The 26,487-nt window shown below is 41.1% G+C and overlaps 1 protein-coding gene across 1 annotated transcript in view; it reads right to left on the minus strand.

Annotated features, from left to right (window-relative positions):
• The window catches only part of LOC110537048 (calcium/calmodulin-dependent protein kinase type IV), a 35,013-nt gene extending 10,920 nt beyond the window's left edge, over nucleotides 1-24,093 (minus strand). The window contains exon 1 of the mRNA XM_021622763.2: nucleotides 23,664-24,093. Coding sequence (XP_021478438.1) covers nucleotides 23,664-23,785 — 122 coding nt within the window. The 5' untranslated portion in view covers nucleotides 23,786-24,093. The remainder of the gene's footprint in view (nucleotides 1-23,663) is intronic.
• Nucleotides 24,094-26,487: the final 2,394 nt, after the last annotated feature.

Consider the following 26,487-nt stretch of genomic DNA (forward strand, 5'->3'; position numbering starts at 1 on the left):
ATTTTACAGGTACAACCTGTAAAGTGCCAGAGGAGTTGATAATGAGAGTTTAAAGACAAGATTCCTTTAATGGGTCCAAGAATGCAAGAGGAATACACACTGTCCTGCAGTATGGATGTATATAAAAAGGTAGGCTAAATTCCAACGTGCAAATACATCTAATTTGGCTGCACAGCTTACAATTAGCAGGGAGAGGGAAGAGGCAGAAAGTGAGAGAGTGAGAGATAGGCAGCTTTTGTTTTCAGAGGAAAGCATCTGGGCTCTCAGGTGTCCAGACCCCAATATTCACCATTACTACAGAACACTCTCTCCCCCTCTCTCACACCTCCACTCTGCCTCTCCCTCTCCCACACATTCACTCTCTCTCCTTCTCCTGCCTCTCTCCCACACATTCTCTCTCTACTTCAATATACAGTGCATTCAGAAAGTATTCAGACCTCTGCCCTTTTCCCACATTTTGTTACTTTACAGCCTGATTCTAAAACAGATGAAAGAAAATCTACACACCATAATGACAAAGCGAAAACAGGGTTTTGGAAATGTTTAAAAAAGTGTTAAAAATAAAAAACTGAAATACCTTATTTACATAAGAATTCAGATCCTTTGCTATGAGAATGGAAATTGAGCTCAGATACATCCTGTTTCCATTGATCATCCTTGAGATGTTTCTACAACCTGATTGGAGTCCACCTGTGGTAAATTCAATTGATTAGACATGATTTGGAAAGGCACACACCTGTCTATATAAGGTCCCATAGTTGACAGTGCATGTCAGAGCAAAAACTAAGCCTTGAGGTCGAAGGAATTGTCCGTAGAGCTCCGAGACATAATTGTGTAGATGAACAGATCCGGGAAAGGGTACAAAAACATTTCTTCAGCATTGAAGGTCCCCAAGAACACAGTGGCCTCCATTATTCTTAAATGGAAGAAGCCTTCATCATTCTTAAATGGTTGTCCTTCCTTCCTGAAGGACAACCATCTCTGCAGCACTCCACCAATCAGGCCTTTATGGTAGTGTGGCCAGACGGAAGTCTCTCCTCAGTAAAAGGCACATGGCAGCCCACATGGAGTTTGCCAAAAGGCACCTAAAGGACTCTCAGACCATGAGAAACAAGATTCTCTGGTCAGATGAAACCAAGATTGAACTGTTTGGCCTGAATGCCAAGCGTCACATCTGGAGGAAACCTGTGACCATCCCTACAGTGAAGCATGGTGGTGGCAGAATCATGCTGTGGGGATGTTTTTTAGTGGCAGGGACTGGGAGACGAGTCAGGATTGAGGAAAAGATGAACAGAGCAAAGTACAGAGACCCTTTATGAAAACCTGCTCCAGTGTTCAGAACCTCAGACTGGGGTGAAGGTTCAACTTCCAACAGGACAACGACCCTAAGCACACAGCCAAGACAACGCAGGAGTGTCTTCAGGACAAGTCTCTGAATGTCCTTGAGTGGCCCAGCCAGAGTGTGGACTTGAACCCGATCGAACATCTCTGGAGAAACCTGACAATAGCTGTGCAGCGACGCTCCCCATCCAACCTGACAGAGCTTGAGAGAATCTGCAGAGAAGAATGGAAAAAACTCCCCAAATACAGTTGTGCCAAGCTTGTAGCGTCATACCCAAGAAGACTCAATGCAGTAATCGCTGCCGAAGGTGCTTCAATAAAGTACTGAGTGTAGGATCTGAATACTTATGTAAATGTGATATTTCTTTATTTTTTATAAATTTGCTACATTTTCGAAAAAACAGCTTTTGCTTTGTCATTATGGGGCATTGTTCCACACCTTCTTTCTCTCTGTCTCTCTCTTCTCTTGTCTCTCTCGGCCAGTGGGGAATACCATCACGGCTGGTCCATGTGAACAGACATAAGGCAGGCATGACAGCCAGATCACAGCTTCAATCCAAGCAAAACATCCAAGAGTCTGAGGAGAAAAGCTAGACTTGGACTGTACTCTGTCATTGTGCAATGGAGCTCAGGGGCATAAACTAGGCCTATCTGAGCAAATGACGCAAATCAAATAAACAATAATTGCAAAATATCATCAAATTGTTATCATGCTGACTAGATGACGTCATCCTAGCGTACCATCCTCCCTCCTAGGATCCCTCCCTGAAACGTCTACAGTCCCTCATTTTGTTAAATCATTCAATGTTAATGTCGTACAGAACAGAGGGATCTATATTCATGTGTTTGCCCTGATTGTACCACTCCTTCCAAAAAAAAAGAACATTGAAATCTGATTTGACCTGAACAAAGGGACGTCTTGTGTTTTCATGCTTCTACACCTGCATTGCTTGCTGTTTGGAGTTTTAGGCTGGGTTTCTGTACAGCACTCTGAGATATCAGCTGATGTACGAAGGGCTATATAAATACATTTGATTATTGTATTATCATATCCTCCATTTTCCTTATATTATCGTCCGACAAAATATGTCTAAATGTCTGAGTCAGTTCTTGAATAAACAACCCATTTATTCCATTAATTTACTCATTCATTTTCATCAATGCATGCCTTAATCCACTTTATAAATCCACCTCCTAATTCAACTTCTTCCTGTATTGTTTCGGTCATCCTTATTTCATGATTTATTTAACATTGTGTTGAACCTTAGCAGATAAAAGCATTATTCATCCTGAAGTCATTGTACAGACAGCAGATGAGTGAAGATGCTGGTTCGTTTAGCTTGGAAAGATGACACCCTGAGAATGACGTTTTTTGTTGCTGTCAGTTCTAGTGCTAAGATGTACAGAGACTGGCAACAGAGATCTACATATCCAGTAAACTGAACAGAGATCTACATATCCACTAAACTGGACAGAGATCTACACATCCAGTAAACTGAACAGAGATCTACACATCCACTAAACTGGACAGAGATCTACACATCCAGTAAACTGGACAGAGATTTACATATCCACTAAACTGGACAGAGATCTACATATCCACTAAACTGGACAGAGATCTACATATCCACTAAACTGGACAGAGATCTACATATCCACTAAACTGGACAGAGATCTACATATCCACTAAACTGGACAGAGATCTACACATCCACTAAACTGGACAGAGATCTACATATCCACTAAACTGGACAGAGATCTACATATCCACTAAACTGGACAGAGATCTACATATCCACTAAACTGGACAGAGATCTACATATCCACTAAACTGGACAGAGATCTACATATCCACTAAACTGGACAGAGATCTACATATCCACTAAACTGGACAGAGATCTACACATCCAGTAAACTGAACAGAGATCTACATATCCACTAAACTGGACAGAGATCTACATATCCACTAAACTGGACAGAGATCTACATATCCACTAAACTGGACAGAGATCTACACATCCACTAAACTGGACAGAGATCTACATATCCACTAAACTGGACAGAGATCTACACATCCACTAAACTGGACAGAGATCTACATATCCACTAAACTGGACAGAGATCTACATATCCACTAAACTGGACAGAGATCTACACATCCAGTAAACTGAACAGAGATCTACATATCCCGTAAACTGAACAGAGATCTACATATCCGGTAAACTGAACAGAGATCTACATATCCACTAAACTGGACAGAGATCTACACATCCAGTAAACTGAACAGAGATCTACATATCCCGTAAACTGAACAGAGATCTACATATCCGGTAAACTGAACAGAGATCTACATATCCACTAAACTGAACAGAGATCTACATATCCACTAAACTGAACAGAGATCTACATATCCCGTAAACTGGACAGAGATTTACATATCCACTAAACTGGACAGAGATCTACATATCCGGTAAACTGAACAGAGATCTACATATCCGGTAAACTGAACAGAGATCTACATATCCACTAAACTGGACAGAGATCTACATATCCACTAAACTGGACAGAGATCTACATATCCACTAAACTGGACAGAGATCTACATATCCACTAAACTGGACAGAGATCTACATATCCACTAAACTGGACAGAGATCTACACATCCACTAAACTGGACAGAGATCTACATATCCACTAAACTGGACAGAGATCTACACATCCACTAAACTGGACAGAGATCTACATATCCACTAAACTGGACAGAGATCTACATATCCACTAAACTGGACAGAGATCTACATATCCACTAAACTGAACAGAGATCTACATATCCCGTAAACTGGACAGAGATTTACATATCCACTAAACTGGACAGAGATCTACATATCCACTAAACTGGACAGAGATCTACATATCCCGTAAACTGAACAGAGATCTACATATCCACTAAACTGGACAGAGATCTACATATCCACTAAACTGGACAGAGATCTACATATCCACTAAACTGGACAGAGATCTACATATCCGGTAAACTGAACAGAGATCTACATATCCGGTAAACTGAACAGAGATCTACACATCCACTAAACTGGACAGAGATCTACACATCCACTAAACTGGACAGAGATCTACATATCCACTAAACTGGACAGAGATCTACATATCCGGTAAACTGAACAGAGATCTACATATCCTGTAAACTGAACAGAGATCTACACATCCACTAAACTGGACAGAGATCTACATATCCACTAAACTGGACAGAGATCTACATATCCGGTAAACTGAACAGAGATCTACATATCCCGTAAACTGAACAGAGATCTACATATCCACTAAACTGGACAGAGATCTACATATCCACTAAACTGGACAGAGATCTACATATCCACTAAACTGGACAGAGATCTACATATCCGGTAAACTGAACAGAGATCTACATATCCACTAAACTGAACAGAGATCTACACATCCACTAAACTGGACAGAGATCTACATATCCACTAAACTGGACAGAGATCTACATATCCGGTAAACTGAACAGAGATCTACATATCCGGTAAACTGAACAGAGATCTACACATCCACTAAACTGGACAGAGATCTACATATCCACTAAACTGGACAGAGATCTACATATCCACTAAACTGGACAGAGATCTACATATCCGGTAAACTGAACAGAGATCTACATATCCACTAAACTGAACAGAGATCTACACATCCACTAAACTGGACAGAGATCTACATATCCACTAAACTGGACAGAGATCTACATATCCGGTAAACTGAACAGAGATCTACATATCCGGTAAACTGAACAGAGATCTACATATCCACTAAACTGGACAGAGATCTACATATCCGGTAAACTGAACAGAGATCTACATATCCCGTAAACTGAACAGAGATCTACATATCCTGTAAACTGAACAGAGATCTACATATCCCGTAAACTGAACAGAGATCTACATATCCCGTAAACTGAACAGAGATCTACATATCCGGTAAACTGAACAGAGATCTACATATCCACTAAACTGGAAAGAGATCTACACATCCAATTGACTCAAATGGTGTCAATTAGCCTATCAGAAGCTTCTAAAGCCATGACATTCTGGAATTTTCCAAGTTGTTTAAAGGCACAGTCAATTTAGTGTATGTAAACTTCTGACCCACTGGAATTGTGATACAGTGACTAAAACGTGAAATAATCTGTCTGTAAACAATAGTTGGAAAAATTACCTGTGTCATGCACAAAGTAGATGTCCTAACCGACTTGCCAAAACTATAGTTTGTTAACAAGACGTTTTAATGATAGCGTTTTAATGACTCCAACCTAAGTGTATGTAAACTTCCGACTTCCACTGTAACTATCAGATTGTTCTTCTACATCATGGCCAGCGAGCTCCATCCCAGATCAGTGATGAGTTCCAGTAATCGACTAATGGATCATATTCATCATTCTGGAATGGCCATATCCATCCACAGTACCAAGATAACATCAGAATGGTTTATTGGGGGGAAATCTGCAAAAGTAAATCACACTGAAAGTAGGACATTTAGTAGCAATGAACAAGACAAACTCATATAGCTAATCCCATAAACAAATTTATACAGCAAATCCAATAAACAAGCTCAAATAGCTAATCCCATAAACAAAGTCATATAGCTAATCCCATAAACAAGTTTATATAGCTAAACCCATCAACAAACTCCAATTGCTAATCCCATGAACTCAAAATGCAACACTACTTTAGGTGGGACAATATTGCATTTAGGAGGGAATAAAACAAAACCCGACCCTAAGCAAAAGCAGTGACATTGATACATTGTGGGAGGCAACAAGTATGCCAAGGGAGACTAAATAAAAGTGGGCTCAATTGTTTGAAATGTGAATGTTTGTCATACTCCTTTATTTTAAGGCATCTTAATTTAATTCTCTACAAAAATCTTAATATGGTACAAATTAGATGAGTTAAGATAAAAACTGTCTATGAAGAGGATGACACAGACAAGAGGATTTTTATTTATTTAACCTTTAGTTAACTACGCACTAGGATAATAATAATAAAGCATCTGCAATCTGAATGGCATTATACGATCCCCCTGGAAACCACACTGACCTCACCCTCTTCAGTTAATAAGTGACAGGCAGAATCCACTCCCATTTATATCACCATTATGAAGTGAGACAAATGTCGGACAAGTGGAATATGATGACTGCAAATGTCACTCACAATTTAAGATAGACAACCTTATTTCAGATGCCCATTGTTTAAAATAAATGTCTCATTAATCTTTTACACAACTGATGGTTGTCGTCCTCACCAGGACTGTACAGGATTAGTGCCTGTCATGTGGCTTTACACAGCATGAATGAAAATAACAAATTAACTTCAATTTTAAAAAACGACTGGTTCTTTTCAATCATAGTTATTGGAATTTAACTCATGTAGAGCTTTTACAAAATGTATTTGTCGTAAAGTGCATTACAGCAAACAGGGCCTAAACCCCCATAAGAGATTTAGATTATTAATGCTACTCAACAATATGACTATGTAACTACAACTGTCGAAGTTACACCAACTGAATGAAACTCAAATAAACCCTCAAGCTTTTCTAAACCAGCAAAACAAGTAATCTGAATGAAGGCATATCTTTGCTGTTGCAGCTCATTGCTGCCTTCCTCACACAGCATTATGTAATCCCAGCAGAGATGCTGCTGCTCCTCTCAGGAGCAAGACGAGCTAAATTCATACATTCAGCTGGGGCCACTGCCTGTCTGCTCAGACACAGAACCAAATAGCTTCCCTCTGGACTCCGATTGAGAATGCTCAAAGTCCAAAACTTTAACTATGTGTGATGGTTTAACTGGGGCTAGGAGTTATTCCAGACCACGTGAATTGAGCCTGGAAAAACTTGAGCCCTAGGTAGGTAGCCCATAATGATTCCTGATCAGAGTAAACACCTGGCCCTAGTGATGGTATAAGGGCTCTATGGTATTTGTCCCCATGTGCAGTTGCAAACCGTAGTCTGGCTTTTTTATGGAGGTTACGGAGCTGAGCGGCCTTTCAGGTTATGTCGATATAGGACTCATTTTACTGTGGATATAGATACTTTCGTACCTGTGTCCTCCAACATCTTCACAAGGTCCTTTGCTGTTGTTCTGGGATTGATTTGCACTTTTCACACCAAAGTACATTCATCTCTACGAGACGCGTCTCCTTCCTGAGAGGTATTGTAACGCTCGTCGTAGGTGGAAGAAGAGGAGGACCAATGCGCAGCGTGGTAAGTGTCCATATTGTTTTAATACGAATACTGAACAAAAACAATAAAACGACAAAACGAACAGTCCTGAACGGTGAAGCAAAACACATAACAGAAAATATAATCACCCACAACTCAAAGGTGAAAACAGGCTGCCTAAGTATGGTTCTCAATCAGGGACAACGATTGACAGCTGCCTCTGATTGAGAACCATACCAGGCCAAACACAGAAATACCAAATCATAGAAAAAAAGAATATAGACTGCCCACCCAACTCACACCCTGACCATACTAAAACAAAGACATCACAAAGGAACTAAGGTCAGAACGTGACAGTACCCCTCCCCCCAAAGGTGCGGACTCCGGCCGCAAAACCTGAACCTATAGGGGAAGGTCTGATTGGCCGTCTGTGCGCGGTGGCGGCTCTGGCGCGGAACGTGGACCCCACTCCACCATAGTCTTTGCCCGCTTCTTTTCCCGCCTCAGTGGTGCCTTTAGAGCGGCGACCCTCGCCGCCGACCTCGGACTGGGGACCCTAGCAGCGGGCCCCGAGTGGACGGGAGATTCCGGCAGCGCCGGGCAGGCGGGAGACTCCGGCAGCGCCAAAGTGAAGGGCGACTCCGACTGCGCCGGAGTGATGGGCGACTCCGACTGCGCCGGAGTGATGGGCGACTCCGACTGCGCCGGAGTGATGGGCGACTCCGACTGCGCCGGAGTGATGGGCGACTCCGACTGCGCCGGAGTGATGGGCGACTCCGACTGCGCCGGAGTGATGGGCGACTCCGACTGCGCCGGAGTGATGGGCGACTGCGCCGGAGTGATGGGCGACTCCGACTGCGCCGGAGTGATGGGCGACTCCGACTGCGCCGGAGTGATGGGCGACTCAGACTGCGCCGGAGTGATGGGCGACTCAGACTGCGCCGGAGTGATGGGCGACTCCGACTGCGCCGGAGTGATGGGCGACTCTGGCAGCTCCTGACTGGCGGGCGGGCGGCTCTGGCAGCTCCTGACTGGCGGGCGGGCGGCTCTGGCAGCTCAGGACAGACGGGCGGGCGGCTCTGGCAGCTCAGGACAGACGGGCGACTCTGGCAGCTCAGGACAGACGGGCTCGGGCTTCCTTGACCGCCGTGCCAACTCTATTCTCCGGTATCCCTCCTCGCACTATTCCAGAGAATCCCAGGCGAGCTCCGGCACTCTCCCTGGGTCGACCAACAACCTTTCTATCTCGTCCCATGTTGTCACCTCCTCCAGATAGCGCTGCTCCTTACCACGCTGCTTGGTCCTTTGGTGGTGGGTGATTCTGTAACACTCGTTGTAGGTGGAAGAGGAGGACCAATGCACAGCGTGGTAAGTGTCCATATTGTTTTAATATGAATACTGAACAAAAAAATTAAAACGACAAAACGAACAGTCCTGAACAGTGAGGCAAAACACAGAACAGAAAATATAATCACCCACAACTCAAGGGTGAAAACAGGCTGCCTAAGTATGGTTCTCAATCAGGGACAATGATTGACAGCTGCCTCTGATTGAGGACCATACCAGGCCAAACACAGAAATACCAAATCATAGAAAAAAGAACATAGACTGCCCACCCAACTCACGCCCTGACCATACTAAAACAAAGACATCACAAAGGAACTAAGGTCAGAACGTGACAGGTATGACGGCTGCGTGGTCCCATGATGTTAATGCTTGCGTACTATTGTTTGTACAGATGAACGTGCTATCTTCAGGCGTTTGGAAATTGCTCCCAAGGATGAACCAGACTTGTGGAGGTCTACCATTTATTTTCTGAGGTCTTGGCTGAATTTTTTAGATTTTCCCATGATGTCAAGCAAAGAGGCCCTGAGTTTGAAGGTAGGCCTTGAAATACATCCACAGGCACACCTCTAATTGATTCAAATTATGTAAATTAGCCTATCAGAAGCTTCTAAAGCCATGACATTATTTTCTGGAATTTTCCAAGCTGTTTAAAGGCACAGTCAACTTAGTGTATGTAAACTTCTGACCCACTGGAATTGTGATACAATGAATTATAAGTGAAATAATCTGTCTGTAAACAATTGTTGGAAAATTACTTCTGTCATGCACAAAGTATTTGTCCTAACCGACTTGCCAAAACTATAGTTTGTTAACAAGAAATTTGTGGAGTGGTTGAAAATCGAGTTTTAATGACTCCAACCAAAGTGTATGTAAACTTCTGACTTCAACTGTATATGTTCAACATTGAACTCGCCAGCGCTAAGAGATATTTTGCCACTTGTCAAGCTTGCAGGCATATAGTTAGTCTGATCAAACACATCGGCCTCACCTTAGAAAGTGTAAGACCCCCTATAGTAACAATACGGTTTTTGGTACTGTTAACTCCTGTAATCTAAACCCATCTGAGCCAACAGGGATAGCCTATATTCAACTTTAAGTATAATGCAATGGGCTCTTTTTTCGGCTGGCGTTAAGGAGGCGCTAGTGTCACACGCACATTACTTTGCAATTTCGTCTCACCTGTGGGGAGAGGGGCATTCTTCTTACCAAACCACATGACCTCCAAAACAAAGGTCATGTGGTTTGGTAAGAAGAATGCCCCTCTCCCCACAGGTGTGATTACAACCTCTGATGGTTTAGAGCTTGAGGTAGTCACCTCATACAAGTATTTGGAAGTATGGCAAGACGGTACACTGTCCGTCTCTCAACACATATCAAAGCTGCAAGCTAAAGTTAAATCTAGACTTGGTTTCCTCTATCGTAATCGCTCCTCTTTCACCCCAGCTGCCAAACTTACCCTGATTCAGATGACCATCCTACCCATGCTAGATTACGGAGACTTAATTTATAGATCGGCAGGTAAGGATGCTCTCGAGCGGCTAGATGTTCTTTACCATTCGTCCATCAGATTTTCCACCAATGCTCCTTATAGGACACATCACATCACATCACTGCACTCTATACTCTTCTGTAAACTGGTCATCTCTGCATACCTGTCGCAAGACCCCCTGGTTGATGCTTGTTTATAAAACCTTCTTAGGCCTCACAACCCCCTATCTGAGATATCTACTGCAGCCTTCATCCTCCACATACAACACCCGTTCTGCCAGTCACATTCTGTTAAAGGTCCCCAAAGCACACACATCCCTGGGGCGATCCTCTTTTCAGTCCGCTGCAGCTAGCGACTGGAACAAGCTGCAACAAACACTCAAACTGGACAGTTATCTCCATCTCTTCATTCAAAGACTCAATCATCAACACTCTTACTGACAGTTGTGGCTGCTTTGCGTGATGTATTGTTGTCTCTACCTTCTTGCCCTTTGTGCTGTTGTCTGTGCCAAATAATGTTTGCATCCTGTTTTATACTACTACCATGTTGTGCTGCTGCCATTTTGTGTTGCTACCATGCTGTGTTGTTGCTGCCATGCTGTGTTGTTGTCTTAGGTCTCTCTTGTCGTGATGTGTGTTCTGTCCTATATTTGTATTTATATTTATTTTTAATCCCAGCCTCTGTCCCCGCAGGAAGCCTTTTGCTTTTTGGTAGGCTGTCATTGTAAATAAGAATTTGTTCTTAACCTTTCTGATCTCCCCATCCCGGATCCGGGATCGTGAATACAGACTCAAGCTCATTACCATAATGCAACGTTAACTATTCATGAAAATCACAAATGAAATGAAATAAATATGCTAGCTCTCAAGCTTAGCCTTTTGTTAACAACACTGTCATCTCAGATATTCAAAATATGCTTCTCAACCATTGCAAAACAAGCATTTGTGTAACAGTATTGATGGCTAACGTAGCATTTAGCGTTAGCATTCAGCTGGCAACATTTACACAAAAAAACAGAAAAGCATTCAAATAAAATAATTTACCTTTGAAGAACTTCAGATGTTTTCAATGAGGAGACTCTCAGATAGCAAATGTTCAGTTTTTCCTGAAAGATTATTTGTTTAGGACAAATCGCTCCGTTTTCTGCGTCACGTTTAGCTACGAAAAAAACCCTGTATCCAGGATTGTGTAAATCTATCAGCAAGCTCATTAGCATAACACAACGTAAACTATTCATGAAAATGGCTAATGAAATGAAATGAATCTATTTGCTCTCAAGCTTAGCCTTTTGTTAACACTGTCATCTCAGATTTTCAAAATATGCTTTTGAACCATAGCTAAACAAGCATTTGTGTAAGAGTATTGATAGCCTAGCATTGCATTAAGCCTAGCATTCAGCATGCAACATTTTCCACAAAAAACCATAAAAGCATTCAAATAAAATAATTTACCTTTGAAGAACTTCAGATGTTTTCAATGAGGAGACTCTGTTAGATAGCAAATGTTCCGTTTTTACAACAAAAAAAAATATTGCGCTTAAAACGGGCACGTCTTTTTATCCAATAATGACACAGCGCCCCTATAGGTTCAAGAGGACTGACTTGCCTAGTTAAATAAAGGTTCAATAAAAATGTAAAAACTTGTGCACCAGCCCTAACGCCAGGTTTGGCAACTTACAGGGGTGTGGAAATATTTGAGGCGTGTCCTTAAAAACATGATCCAAAGTGCTATTTTCAGGCAGCGCTTGTAGGGATATTTAAGAACAACCAAAAGCTGGTTTTAGGGGTAACATAGTTGGTTATGGCATGAATTTTGACAGTAGAAACAGCCTATTCAGCCGTGATGCACACTGCCCATATGCGCATGGAACAATATGTGATATGGGGCCTGTATATTTCGTATTTATAAACATAAAACACTCATGCTTCTTCCCCATTTAATTTTATTTGATTAAAAACCAAGCATAGTCTCCCCTACTCTCAATTAAGTCTGTTTTCTTTTTGTCCTGCCCAATGTAATCAAGTAGGCTAGTCAAGACTGTCAATAAAGGGTTTGGCTCCTGAGACCACTTGGAAATAAATCTTAATCACCAAAGCATTATTAAAATATCAAGTTTGAGAGGATTAAAACAGTGAGCTGACATTCCATTTGTATCTACTCTATGTATTGTAGGCAGGCCTACATTATTTTAGCAATGCTTGTAACATCTGCTTCCAACGCACACCCTCAATCATGTAGATCCACTGAACGCAGCTCACTCTCCAGATCCCAATCACCTGAATTCTAATCACCTGTTCACACACCTGTATGTCATTATCACACACTATTTAGTTCAGTTATTTGCACCCCATCACTGTGAGGTATTGTTTGTTTTGTGACACATTGCTTTCAGAGCGCTGAGTTTCCTGTGAATTACTCCTCCCATGTATGATAGTTTTTGCCTGCCTCACTAACGATGCCTATTCCCTGCCTGTACTTTAGCCTATCGGATTTCCTGTTCTCTACCTATTGCCTGATCTCCCGGACGACGTTACTAGCCTTTTCCCTGCCTGTACTGTTACCCTTTTGGACCCCTGTGTATGACCTTCTGCCTGCCCCTGTGGTCCTTTGCAAATAAACACCTGCTGCACCCTGCGCTTGAAACCAGCTCTCTGTCTCCCCTGGTGTTCATTACAATGCGTTGGAGGTGCTTAAAACCCCCTACATGTGTCCATGCCACCATGAAAGGAAAGATGAGAACCTCGGTGAATATCGGTGAACCTTGTATTTAGAAGTTATTTTCCTGTAACAGTTTTACATATTTTTTAAAACCAAGCCCCCCGTAGGCTACCCTTACCCTAGGCCTACTATACCGAAGGCTGGTTCAACAGCAATGCATGTATATTCTTTTTGTGCTGACGATTTTGTCATTACATTTTACATGTATTTATTGTTGTTGAAAAAACAAACAGCTTGTTTTTTGTTTCATATGATTAAAACCAAACTTATTAGAATCTTTCACTGTCCTGGTTTTATGGTGAGAATGTCTGTGGCACGCATGCAATGCAACTTCTAGAGAAGTGTGAATGCGATCTGTAAGACGGTTCCAATTTGTATATAAAACATGTTTGGGAGCAGTGTAACGGTGAGTGGACATTCTCCCTTTCTATTGGATCTTTGTTCAGCAACTGTGAAAAGTTTGGATGTCTGTAAAACATATTTAATTGTATATGCCCACAGGAAGAAATGATGGTACCTGTAAGTGTATTTAGACAGCCTATTTAAAATACGTTTTTTTGTTAAGAATTTGATTAAAATTATTTGCTCTCTTTTTAGGCCTTATCAATAATGAATGAAATCTTGCTTATTGACATAGTTTGGCATATCCATGCTCCATATTGTAATTTACAGTAGGCCTGGCCCCTATATCAGTGTGAATGTAATTTATAGTAGGCCTGGCCCCTATATCAGTGTGAATGTCATTTACAGTAGGCCTAGCCCCTATATCAGTGTGAATGTAATTTACAGTAGGCCTAGCCCCTATATCAATGTGAATGTAATTTACAGAAGGCCTAGCCCCTATATCAGTGTGAATATAATTTACAGTAGGCCTAGCCCCTATATCAGTGTGAATGTAATTTACAGTAGGCCTAGCCCCTATATCAGTGTGAATGTAATTTATAGTAGGCCTAGCCCCTAAATCAGTGTGAATGTAATTTACAGTAGGCCTAGACCCTATATCAGTGTGAATGTAATTTACAGTAGGCCCAGTCCCTATATCAGTGTGAATGTAATTTACAGTAGGCCTAGCCCCTATATCAGTGTGAATGTAATTTACAGTAGGCCCAGTCCCTATATCAGTGTGAATGTAATTTACAGTAGGCCTAGACCCTATATCAGTGTGAATGTAATTTACAGTAGGCCCAATCCCTATATCAGTGTGAATGTAATTTACAGTAGGCCTAGCCCCTATATCAGTGTGAATGTAATTTACAGTAGGCCTGGCCCCTATATCAGTGTGAATGTAATTTACAGTAGGCCTAGCCCCTATATCAGTGTGAATGTAATTTACAGTAGGCCTAGCCCCTATATCAGTGTGAATGTAATTTACAGTAGGCCTAGCCCCTATATCAGTGTGAATGTAATTTACAGTAGGCCTAGCCCCTATATCAGTGTGAATGTAATTTACAGTAGGCCTAGCCCCTATATCAGTGTGAATGTAATTTACAGTAGGCCTAGCCCCTATATCAGTGTGAATGTAATTTACAGTAGGCCTAGCCCCTATATCAGTGTGAATGTAATTTACAGTAGGCCTAGCCCCTATATCAATGTGAATGTAATTTACAGTAGGCCTAGCCCCTATATCAGTGTGAATGTAATTTACAGTAGGCCTAGCCCCTATATCAGTGTGAATGTAATTTACAGTAGGCCTAGCCCCTATATCAGTGTGAATACAATTGAAGACATGCAATTACTTAGAACAATGTGGACTGCAGATGGTTCAAATTAACATATTTAGCAAAGATAGTCTACATTGTTAAACAGCTTACAGAAACAAAATAAAACAAACTATAAAGGACTAACATTGGAAATGGAGTTGATTCCAAGGCAATACATAAAAGACTGTAAAGGAACCACATATTTAGCCATGGAGCACTTTCTGATTGGCCAATGAGGGGCCAAGCCTCAACACACCCACAACTTGTTAATTCATCAAAGCTCAGCCCTTTCGCGCTGCCAGCAACTGCCCCGATAATTCTGATTGTGAAAATAGCTAAAAATATTTCTGACACTCCCCGAATCTATAGCGCTACTGCCAGCGCTTAAATTTACCATTGCGTTAGGTTTGTTAAAATATAGCCCTATATCACCTATTTCCTGTCAGATAAATTAATTACCAACTTTAATGAATTCTAACTCCACAGGGCACCATCTCTCTGCTCACAAAAGACAGCAGACGGCTTCATCCCATTTCGACAGCATGGGAAGCAACAGCAGCTCCATATGGGTCTTCTGTAGATGGCTCTAATTTCCCCTGATCCTATGCATTAGATTCCCTCTCTATTCCATATCCCTGATTAGGGCTCAGTGGCAGATCCTTAAGCCCAGCTGTTGTCCAGATGCTATCAGACTGCCTTGTATAATACAATTCATTATGAATACGGAATGGGGCTCTTATAGATCCTGCAGCAGAGACAGAGACATATTATGCAGTGCAAGTGAACGATCAATAATGCACCTTTTGGTTTAGACTGTAGTCCTAAACCTCAAGCAGCACACCTCATATTACGATACTATATGATAATATTGAATGTACTTCATTGAAACACAGCCTGCCCTATTGTATGTTTCTATATCTCACCCTCTCTCCGAAGGTTAGGGGTAAACAAAAGCAAATAAAATATCACACGCACCAAACCACATACTCTCAATATATGCTGTCACCAGACCACCAAAATGTATCTGTTATAATCTGCTATGAAATCATAAACGTGTGCTGTTGCTGGTGTCTCACAGTGTCATTGTCTAGAGACTGTTTCGGTAGTAGGCGACATCCACATTGCTCTTATGAAATCCACAGAGTATCTCAAATGAGGACAATATGTTAATTTGGCCACTATGACTCACAAGCAAAAGTGACGAGGGAATTATTTGTATCTATTGTTCATGCTTTGAAAGTGTTGACAGTTCTACAGCAAAGTGCTATGAAGTTAAAGATTTTCCAAATGGACCATGGTCATAAATAACAATTATCGGTATAATAAAAATGGAAATGGACAGTATATATACAGTGCCTTCAGGAAGTATTCACACACCTTGACTTTTTCTACATTACAAAGTGGGATAAAAATACATTTTTTGTCAACGATCTAGACAAAATACTCTAATGTCAGTGGAAGGAAAATTATGACATTTGTAAAACATTTAAGAAAAATAAAACATCTTGATTACATAAGTATTCAATCCCCTGAGTCAATATGTGTTAGAATCACCTTTGGCAGCTATTACAGCTGGGTGTCTTTCAAGTAAATCTCAAGGCCTTTTACACACCTGGTTTGTACAATATTTCCACATTATTCTTGAAAAGATTCTTCAAGCTCTGTTAGTTGTTGATCATTGCTAGACAGCCATTTGCAAGTCTTTCCATCGTTTGCCAAGCTGATTTAAGCTGACACTAGGCCCAGGAACATTAAATGTTGTCTTGGTAAGCAACTCCAGTGTGTATTTGGCCTAGTGTTCTAGGTTTGGTATTTGGTATTTTATTAGGATCCCCATTAGCTGTTGCGAAAGCAGAAGCTACTCTTCCTGGGGTCCACACAAAACATGAAATATGACATACAGTGGGGCAAACAAGTATTTAGTCAGCCACGAATTGTGCAAGTTCTCTAACTTACAATGATGAGAGAGGCCTGTAATTTTCATCATAGGTACACTTCAACTATGACAGACAAAATTAGAAAAAAAATCCAGAAAATCACATTGTAGGATTTTTCATGAATTTATTTGCAAATTATGGTGGAAAATAAGTATTTGGTCAATAACAAAAGTTTATCTCAATACTTTGTTATATACCCTTTGTTGGCAATGACAGAGGTCAAATGTTTTTCACAAGGTTTTTCACAAAGTCTTCACAAGGTTTTCACACACTGTTGCTGGTATTTTGGCCCATTCCTCCATGCAGATCTCCTCTAGAGCAGTGATGTTTTGGGGCTGTTGCTGGGCAACACGGACTTTCAACTCCCTCCAAAGATTTTCTATGGGGTTGAGATCTGGAGACTGTCTAGGCCACTCCAGGACCTTGAAATGCTTCTTACGAAGCCACTCCTTCGTTGCCCGGGCGGTGTGTTTGGGATCATTGTCATGCTGAAAGACCCAGCCATGTTTCATCTTCAATGCCCTTGCTGATGGAAGGAGGTTTTCACTCAAAATCTCACGATATATGGACCCATTCATTCTTTCCATTACACGGATCCGTCGTCCTGGCCCCTTTGCAGAAAAACAGCCCCAAAGCATGATGTTTCCACCCCAATGCTTCACAGTAGGTATGGTGTTCTTTGGATGCAACTCAGCATTCTTTGTCCTCCAAACACGACAAGTTGAGTTTTTACCAAAAAGTTATATTTTGGTTTCATCTGACCATATGACATTCTCCCAATCTTCTTCTGGATCATTCAAATGCTCTCTAGCAAACTTCAGACGGGCCTGGACATGTACTGGCTTAAGCAGGGGGACACGTCTGGCACTGCAGGATTTGAGTCCCTGGGAGCGTAGTGTGTTACTGATGGTAGGCTTTGTTACTTTGGTCCCAGCTCTCTGCAGGTGATTCTAGGTGGTTCTGGGATTTTTGCTCACCGTTCTTGTGATCATTTTGACCCCACGGGGTGAGATCTTGCGTGGAGACCCAGATCGAGGGAGATTATCAGTGGTCTTGTATGTCTTCCATTTCCTAATAATTGCTCCCACATTTGATTTCTTCAAACCAAGCTACTTATCTATTGCAGATTCAGTCTTCCCAGCCTGGTGCAGGTCTACAATTTTGTTTCTGGTGTCCTTTGACAGCTCTTTGGTCTTGGCCATAGTGGAGTTTGGAGTGTGACTGTTTGAGGTTGTGTACAGGTGTCTTTTATACTGATAACAAGTTCAAACAGGTGCCATTAATACAGGTAATGAGTGGAGGACAGAGGAGTCTCTTAAAGAAGAAGTTACAGGTCTGTGAGAGTCAGAAATCTTGCATGTTTGTAGGTGACCAAATACTTATTTTCCACCATAATTTGCAAATAAATTCCTAAAAAATCCTACAATGTGATTATCTGGATTTTTTTCTCATTTTGTCTGTCATAGTTGAAGTGTACCTATGATGAAAATTAGAGGCCTCTCTCATCTTTTTAAGTGGGAAAACTTGCACAATTGGTGGCTGACTAAATACTTTTTTTGCCCCACTGTAATACAGAACATGTATAGACAAGAACAGCTCAAGGACAGCTCTACATCAATTTTAAAAAGGCACACGTAGCCTACATATCAATGCATACACACAAACTATCTAAGTCAAATATGGGAGAGGCATTGTGAGGTGTTGCTTTATCTGTTTTTTTTAACCAGGTTTGCTGTTCATTTGAGCAACATGAGATGGAAGGGAGTTTCATGCAATAATGGCTCTATATAATCCTGTACACTTTCTTGAAATTGTTCTAGATTTGGGGACTGTGAAAAGACCCCTGGTGGCATGTCTGGTGGGTGTGTGTGTCAGAGCTGTGTGTAAGTTGACTATGAAAAGAAATTGGGATTTTCAACACATTCATTTTTTTTATAAAAATAAGTGATGCAGTCAGTCTCCCCTCACCTCTTAGCCAAGAGAGACTGTCATGCATAGTATTTATATAAGCTCTCTAATTACAATGAAGAGCAAGATGTGCAGCTCTGTTCTGGGCCAGCTGCAGCTTAACTAGGTCTTTCCTTGCAGCACTCGACCACACAACTGGACAATAATCAAGATAAGAAAAAACTATAGCCTGCAGGACTTGCTTTCTGGAATGTGATGTCAAAAAAGCAGAGCATCTCTTTATTACGGACAGACCTCTCCCTATCTTTAAAACCATTGAATCTATATGTTTCGACCATGACAATTTACAATCTATGGTAACATTAAGTAATTTAGTCTCCTCAACTTGTTCAACAGCAGCACCATTCATTACCAGATTCATTTAAGGTCTAGAACTTAGGGAATGATTTGTACCAAATACAATGCTCTTAGTTTTAGTATATTACTGGCCACCCATTCCAAAACAGACTGCTACTCTTTGTGAAGGGTTTCAGTGACTTCATTAGCTGTGGTTGCTGATGTGTATATGGTTGAATCATTAGCATACATGGACACACATGCTTTGTTTAATGCCATTGGCAGGTCATTGGTAAAAATAGAAAAGAGTAGTGGGCCTAGAGAGCTGCCCTGCGGTACACCACACTTTACATGTTTGACATTAGAGAAGCTTCCATTAAAGAAAACCCTCTAAGTTCTATTAGATAGATAGCCTGAATCCACAATATGGCAGAGGTTGAAAAGCCAGGTTAAAGACTGCACAGAAAAATCATTGATCTTGGCTTCATAATACAGTTTATTCTTCTTTTTGTTGAGTTTAATCACACAATTTCTCCATTTGCAGTAAGTCAACCAGTCAGATCAAATTAATTATCTAAGTGAGTCTCAGAAATTGATCATACATGAATGTTATCTGATGTTAGTAAGTTATTGATTGTGTGAACCTTATTTTTAAGGCTACATATATTAATATGGGCTACCCTTTCCTGGGTAGCTTATCAGAGATAGACATAACATGGAAAAGAGAAAACATAGCAAGAAAAAAAGATATACATTCAGAAGTCCATTAATCAGTTGGTGTGTGTGTGTGCTGCGGGGTTGAAGCTGAAAACCCATATGCTTGGCTCTCTCATCCCTTCCAGGCTGGGATAAGTTATTTCCTGTCCAGAACAGCTACCTTGTCCTTGAACTTCAGGAACTTGACCACTATCGCCTTGGGCCTGACACCTGGGCCGGACAATGAGCCTGTCATAGTGGATGTAAGCCATGTCCCAACACGCTCTGGCAGCTTTCATGGCTGGGATAAGTTATTTCCTGTCCAGAACAGCTACCTTGTCCTTGAACTTCAGGAACTTGACCACTGGGCCTGTCACCTGGGCCGGTGGTGGGTTTTCCAGTTCTGAGGGCGCGCTCCATCACAATCTTCCTGTGATCCATCTTCAGTTTCTCCGAGATCATTTCCCTCACTTTATCCTCAGACTCCATCCAGGTCTCATGTGGAGACTCTGCAATTCCGTCCACAACCATGTTTTTTTGCCTTGATTGTCCCTCGAGATGATCAGATTTCTCTGTCATTGTTATCATGGATTCACATACAGAACTACGGTCCTCTCTCAATGAATTGCAGATTGCTGTCATCTTGTCGTCCTCCTGTTTAAACTCACCGAGCTGACCCAGTGAGAACTGCAAACTGTTCTTCAGGTTAGCTTAAAATATCCTTCAGCTGTGATAGACAGACAACACTGTCCTCAACGGTACTCCCACCGGCTTTGGTCTTTGTCATGTTAGCAATGTAGGCTACTCTGTTACCCTTCGCAGTTCCATACAACAACAAACAGCAGGGGTCTAGACAGCCACAAGCCCGGGACAATCCGCGGTCCCAGTTACAAAGGCTAACCGGTTCGCAGGCTGCGTACGAGCCCTGAAGAAAACCCTGCTAGCTTGATAGGCTGCTAGCTAGCAGCTAGGCTAGCTGCTATGCAAAACACACTCCTAAGACCCGGCCTTGGTTGGCAGGATCACGGGACAGATAGTAGCAGTCCCAGAAACTCATGCCAAGCGCATCACGGGATCCAAACTCAAAAAGGTAGCTAGCAACTAAGAAACTTTTCAAGAAACTTTCAAAACTTTCCAAAACAACAAACTGAGCTCTTCCTCATCCTGATGAAAGGTGCATTTGGTTATTGTCTCACAGTGTCTGTTGGAAAGCAGACAGAACCAAGTTTTCCTCTAGGATTTTGCCTGTACATAGCTCTTTTCCATTTCTTTTTATCCTAAAAAACGCCCTAGTCCTCGCAAATGACAATAACACCCATAACATGATGCAACCACCACAATGCTTGAAAATGTGAAGAGTGGTACTTACTGATGTGTTGGATTTGCCTCAAACATAACTATTTGTAATCAGGACATAAAGTTAATTTCTTTGCCATATTTTTACTTTAGTGCCTTATTGCAAACAGGATGCAAGTTTTGGAATATTGTTATTCTGTACAGGCTTCATTCTTTCCACTCTGTCACCAGAGGCCTAATGGTGAAATCCCTGACCAGTTTCCTTCCTCTCCGGCAACGGAGATAGGAAGGATGCCTGTGTCTTTGTAGTGACTGGGTGTATCGATACACCATCCAAAGTGTAATTAATAACTTCACCATGTTCAAAGGGATAGTCAATGTCTGCTTTTTTAAAATCATCTACCAATAGGTGCCCTTCTTTGTGAGGCATTGGAAAACCTCCCTGGTCATTGTGGTTAAATCTGTGTTTGGAATTCACTGCTCGACTGAGGGACCTTACACCCCTCATACGGTGTACACTCTGTACGCCGTATGTTTGGTGTACAGAGACGAGGTAGTTATTAAAAAATATTGTTAAACACTATTATTGCACACAGAGTGAGTCCAGGCAACTTATATGACTTGTTAAGCACATGTTTACTCCTGAACAGATTTAGGCTTGCCATAACAAAGGGGTTGAATACTTATTCACTCTCTTCTCATTTTTAATTAATTTGTACAAATGTCTAAAATCATAATTCCACGTTGACATTATGGGGTAATACATTTTAAATTCCCAATAACACAATAACATCTGGAAAAAGTCAAGGGGTGTGAATACTTTCTGAAGACACTGTATAAACATTACATACAGTTGAAGTCGGAAGTTCACATAACACTTAGGTTGGAGTCATTAAAACTTATTATTCAACCACTCCACAAATTTCTTGTTATAGTTTTGGCAAGTCAGTTAGGACATCTACTTTGTGCATGACACAAGTAATTTTTCCAGCAATTGTTTACAGTCAGATTATTTAATTTATAATTCACTGTATCACAACTCCAGCTCCAAATGGGCGGCAGGATAGCCTAGTGGTCAGAGTGTTGGACTAGTAACCGGAAGGTTGCAAGTTCAAATCCCCGAGCTGACAAGGTCATTCTGCCCCTGAACAGGCAGTCAACCCACTAGGCTGTCATTGAAAATAAGAATGTGTTCTTAACTGACTTGCCTGGTAAAATAAGTGTGGCTTGGAAAATTCCAGATCATGGCTTTAGAAGCTTCTGATAGACTAATTGACATAATCAATTGAGTAAATTTGATGTATTTCAAACTCAGTGTCATTCTGTCCCCTAAAGATGGGTGCGAAAAGTACAAATCAATCCAAGAACAACAGCAAAGGACCTTGTGAAGATGCTGGAGGAAACAGGTACAAAAGTATCTATATCAACAGTAAAACGAGTCCAATATCAACATAACCTGAAAGGCCACTGCTCCAAAACCGCCATAAAAAAAGCCAGTTTATGGGGACAAAAAAAGCCAGTTTTTTGAGAAATGTCCTCTGGTCTGATGAAACAAAAATAGAACTGTTTGGCCATATGTTTGGAGGAAAAAGGTGGACGCTTGCAAGCCGAAGAACACCATCCCAACCGTGAAGCACGGGGGTGGCAACATCATGTTGTAGGGGTGCTTTGCTGCAGGAGGGACTGGTGCACTTAACAAAATAGATGGCATCATGATGATGGAAAATTATGTAGATTATATTAAAGCAACATCACAAGACATCAGTCATGAAGTTAAGCTTGGTCGCAAATGGGTCTTCCAAATGGACAATGACCCCAAGCATACTTCCAAAGTTGAGGCAAAATGGCTTAAGGACAACAAAGTCAAGTTATTGGAGTGGCCATCACAGGGCCCTGACCTCAATTCTATAGACAATTTGTGGGCAGTACTGAAAAAGCATGTGTGAGCAAGGAGGCCTACAAACCTGACTCAGTTACACTAGCTGTCAGGAGGAATGGGCCAAAATTCACCCAATTTATTGTGGGAAGCTTGTGGAAGGCTACCCGAAACATTTGACCAAAGTTAAACCATTTAAAGGCAATGCTACCAAATACTAATTGAGTGTATGTAAACTTCTGACCCACATTCTTAAAATAAAGTGGTGATCCTAACTGACCTAAAACAGAAGTTTTACTAGGATTAAATGTCAGAAATTGTGAAAAATGTAGTTTAAATGTATTTGGCTAAGGCGTATGTAAACTTCCAACTTCAACTGTTCCTTTAATAACTTTGACAACTATTTGTCAATCCTTTAGATGACAATTACATGCATTGCTAGATTGTTGCTGTAGAATAATAGTTTCATTTAGCCAAAGCATCAGGGGATAAGCAGGAAATTGTGGTAACCCACTGCACTCTCTTTCTCCGGTGTGTATGTGTATGCGTGTGTGTGAGAGGGAGGGAGAGTCCGTGTGTAGATTACATTTCCATTGAAAACAGCAAAATAGAGGTAATGCATTAGATGCAATACCATTTACCATATCCTTCCATCACATGTTTACTAAGTAGCCCAATACATTTTTAGGACTATAGATTAGACCATAAAACACTAGCAGACAAACATGAGAACCCTGAGTACAGTACCCGTACAGAGATATGCTCACCGTCCCAATTCGGACTCCAACTCATAGTAGTCAGCCAGGGTCTCCTTCTTCGATCCATCTATCCAGTAGTCTGGAGCTGGGGATGCCCCTGCTCTGGACGAGGGTATAGTGACTTTACGCATCACCAGCTAGCAAAACGGATTCAAATATCTTGACAGCTCTTCTCCCCTGCTGCGATTCAATGCTTGACTCAGTTACAGTGGCGTGAAGAAAAGCGAGTTTGAAACCTTCCAAAACGAACCCGTATGGAAGAATATAAACATCAGTTACAATACTATTTGAAGGACTGGGTAACGTAGTGAATGAAATTGGTCCTAAATGCATATTATTGAAAGCCACCAGCCCGCTTCGCTACCGTAATGCAAGTGTACTGGAAAGGCAAGTATACAGAGAGGAGTCTGCGTTTGAGGTTTCCACCGGGTCTTACTGTCGCCGGGCTAACATCCAAAAACATTGTAGTTATCTTTACCTGAGGTCACAATCAAGTACGTAATGTGTGTTACCATAATCATTGTGGTGCTTTTTATGACACATAAATACCATTTGAACTATGTAATTATAACGTAATTATTTCCACAAAAATGTGTATATTGAGGGCCAAAAAATACATAATTAAATACAGATTTTACAGCCCTACAATAAACAGGAAATATTTTAATTGATCTTTTAAAGATAATTAATACTGACAAATAACAGAAATGCAATTGATGCTCAGTAAATAACACGTACCTTTCAATTATAACACTTTCATATTTGTCGAAGATGCAAGACATCTGAGTAAGATGTAGGTACAGTGCCTTCAGAAAGTATTCATACACCTAGACTTATTCCACGTTACAGCCTGAATATAAAATAGATTAATACAAATAAAAACATCTCACCCATCTACACACAATACCCCATAATGACAAAGTGAAAACATGTTTTTGAAATGTTTGCACGTTTATTGAAAATTAAATATAATCTAATTTACATAAGTATTCACACCCAAGTCAATACATGTTAAAATCACCTACAACTGTGAGTATTTCTGGGTAAGTCTCTAAGAGCTTTGCACATCTGGTTTGTTCAACATGTTCACATTATTATTTTAACACCCACCCGTAGCACGCGCTCCAGCAGGTGTATCTCACTGATCGTCCCTAAAGCCAACACCTCATTTGGCCGCCTTTAGTTCCAGTTCTCTGCTGCCTGTGACTGGAATGAATTGCAAAAATCGCTGAAGTTGGAGACTTTTATCTCCCTCACCAACTTCAAACATCTGCTATCTGAGCAGCTAACCGATCGCTGCAGCTGTAACATAGTCTATCGGTAAATAGCCCACCCAATTTTACCTACCTCATCCCCATACTGTTTATATTTATTTACTTTTCTGCTCTTTTGCACACCAATATCTCTACCTGTACATGACCATCTGATCATTTATCACTCCGGTGTTAATCTGCAAAATTGTAATTATCCGCCTACCTCCTCATGCCTTTTGCACACAATGTATATAGACTCTCTTTTTTTTCTACTGTGTTATTGACTTGTTAAGTGTTTACTCCATATGTAACTCTGTGTTGTCTGTTCACACTGCTATGCTTTATCTTGGCCAGGTCGCAGTTGCAAATGAGAACTTGTTCTCAACTAGCCTACCTGGTTAAATAAAGGTGAAATAAAAACAATTCTTCAATATGTCAAGTTGGTCAGAATCTGACAATTCTGTCAAGTTGGTTGTTGATCGTTGCTAGATAGTCATTTTCGAGTCTTGCCATAGATTTTCAAGCTGATTTAAGTCCAAACTGTAACTAGGCCACTCAGGAACATTTAATGTAGTCTTGGCAAGCAACTATTTTGCCTTGTGTTTTAGGTTATTGTCCTGCTGAAAGGTGAATTTGTCTGTCTTTTGGAAAGCAGACAGAACCAAGTTTTCTAGGATTTTGCCTGTGCTTAGCTCCATTGTTTATTTTCACCCTAAAAAAAAACTCTGTAGTCCTTGCCGATAGCAAGCATACCCATAACATGATGCAGCCACCACCACGCTTGAAAAAAATGAAGAGTTGTAATCAGTGATGTGTTGGATTTGCCCCAAATAGAGGGCTTTGTATTCAAGGACAAAGTAGATTTCTTTGCCATTTTTTTTTGCAGTTTTACTTTAGTGCCTAACTGCAAACAGGATGGATGTTTTGGAATATTGGCTTACATATTTTAACTCTGTCATTTTGGTTAGTATTGTGGAGTAACTACAATGTTGCTGATCCATCCTGTTTTCTCATATCACAGCAATTCAACTCTAACTGTTGTAAAGTCATCATTGGCGTCATCGTGAAATTCCTGAGCTGTTTCCTTCTTCTCGGGGAACTGAGTTAGGAAGGACACCTGTATCTTTGTAGTGACTGGGTGTATTGATACCACAGGAGGTTGGTGGTACCTTAATTGGGGAGAATGGGCTCATGGTAATGAGTGGAGCGGAATGGTATCAAATACTTCAAACACAGTTCCCAGGTGTTTGATGCCATTCCATTTGCTCTGTTCCGGCCATTATTAATGAATGCTTTCTTCGTTTTTACCCATCTGCCAATAGGTGCCCTTCCTTGCAAGGCATTGGAAAACCCTGCTGGTCTTTGTGGTGGAACCAGTGTTTAAAATTCACTGCTCAACTGAGGGACCTTTCAGATAATTGTGTGTGGGGTTTATAAATTAGGTAGTCATTCAAAAAGTACCATTATTGCACACAGATAAATCCATGCAACTTGTTAATCACATTTTTACTCCTGAACATATTTAGGCTTGCCATAACAAAGTGCTTGAACACTTATTGGCTCAAGACATTTCAGCTTTT

This window comes from Oncorhynchus mykiss, chromosome 12, assembly GCF_013265735.2.
Source record: "Oncorhynchus mykiss isolate Arlee chromosome 12, USDA_OmykA_1.1, whole genome shotgun sequence".
In the NCBI taxonomy this organism is placed as follows: Eukaryota; Metazoa; Chordata; class Actinopteri; order Salmoniformes; family Salmonidae; genus Oncorhynchus; species Oncorhynchus mykiss.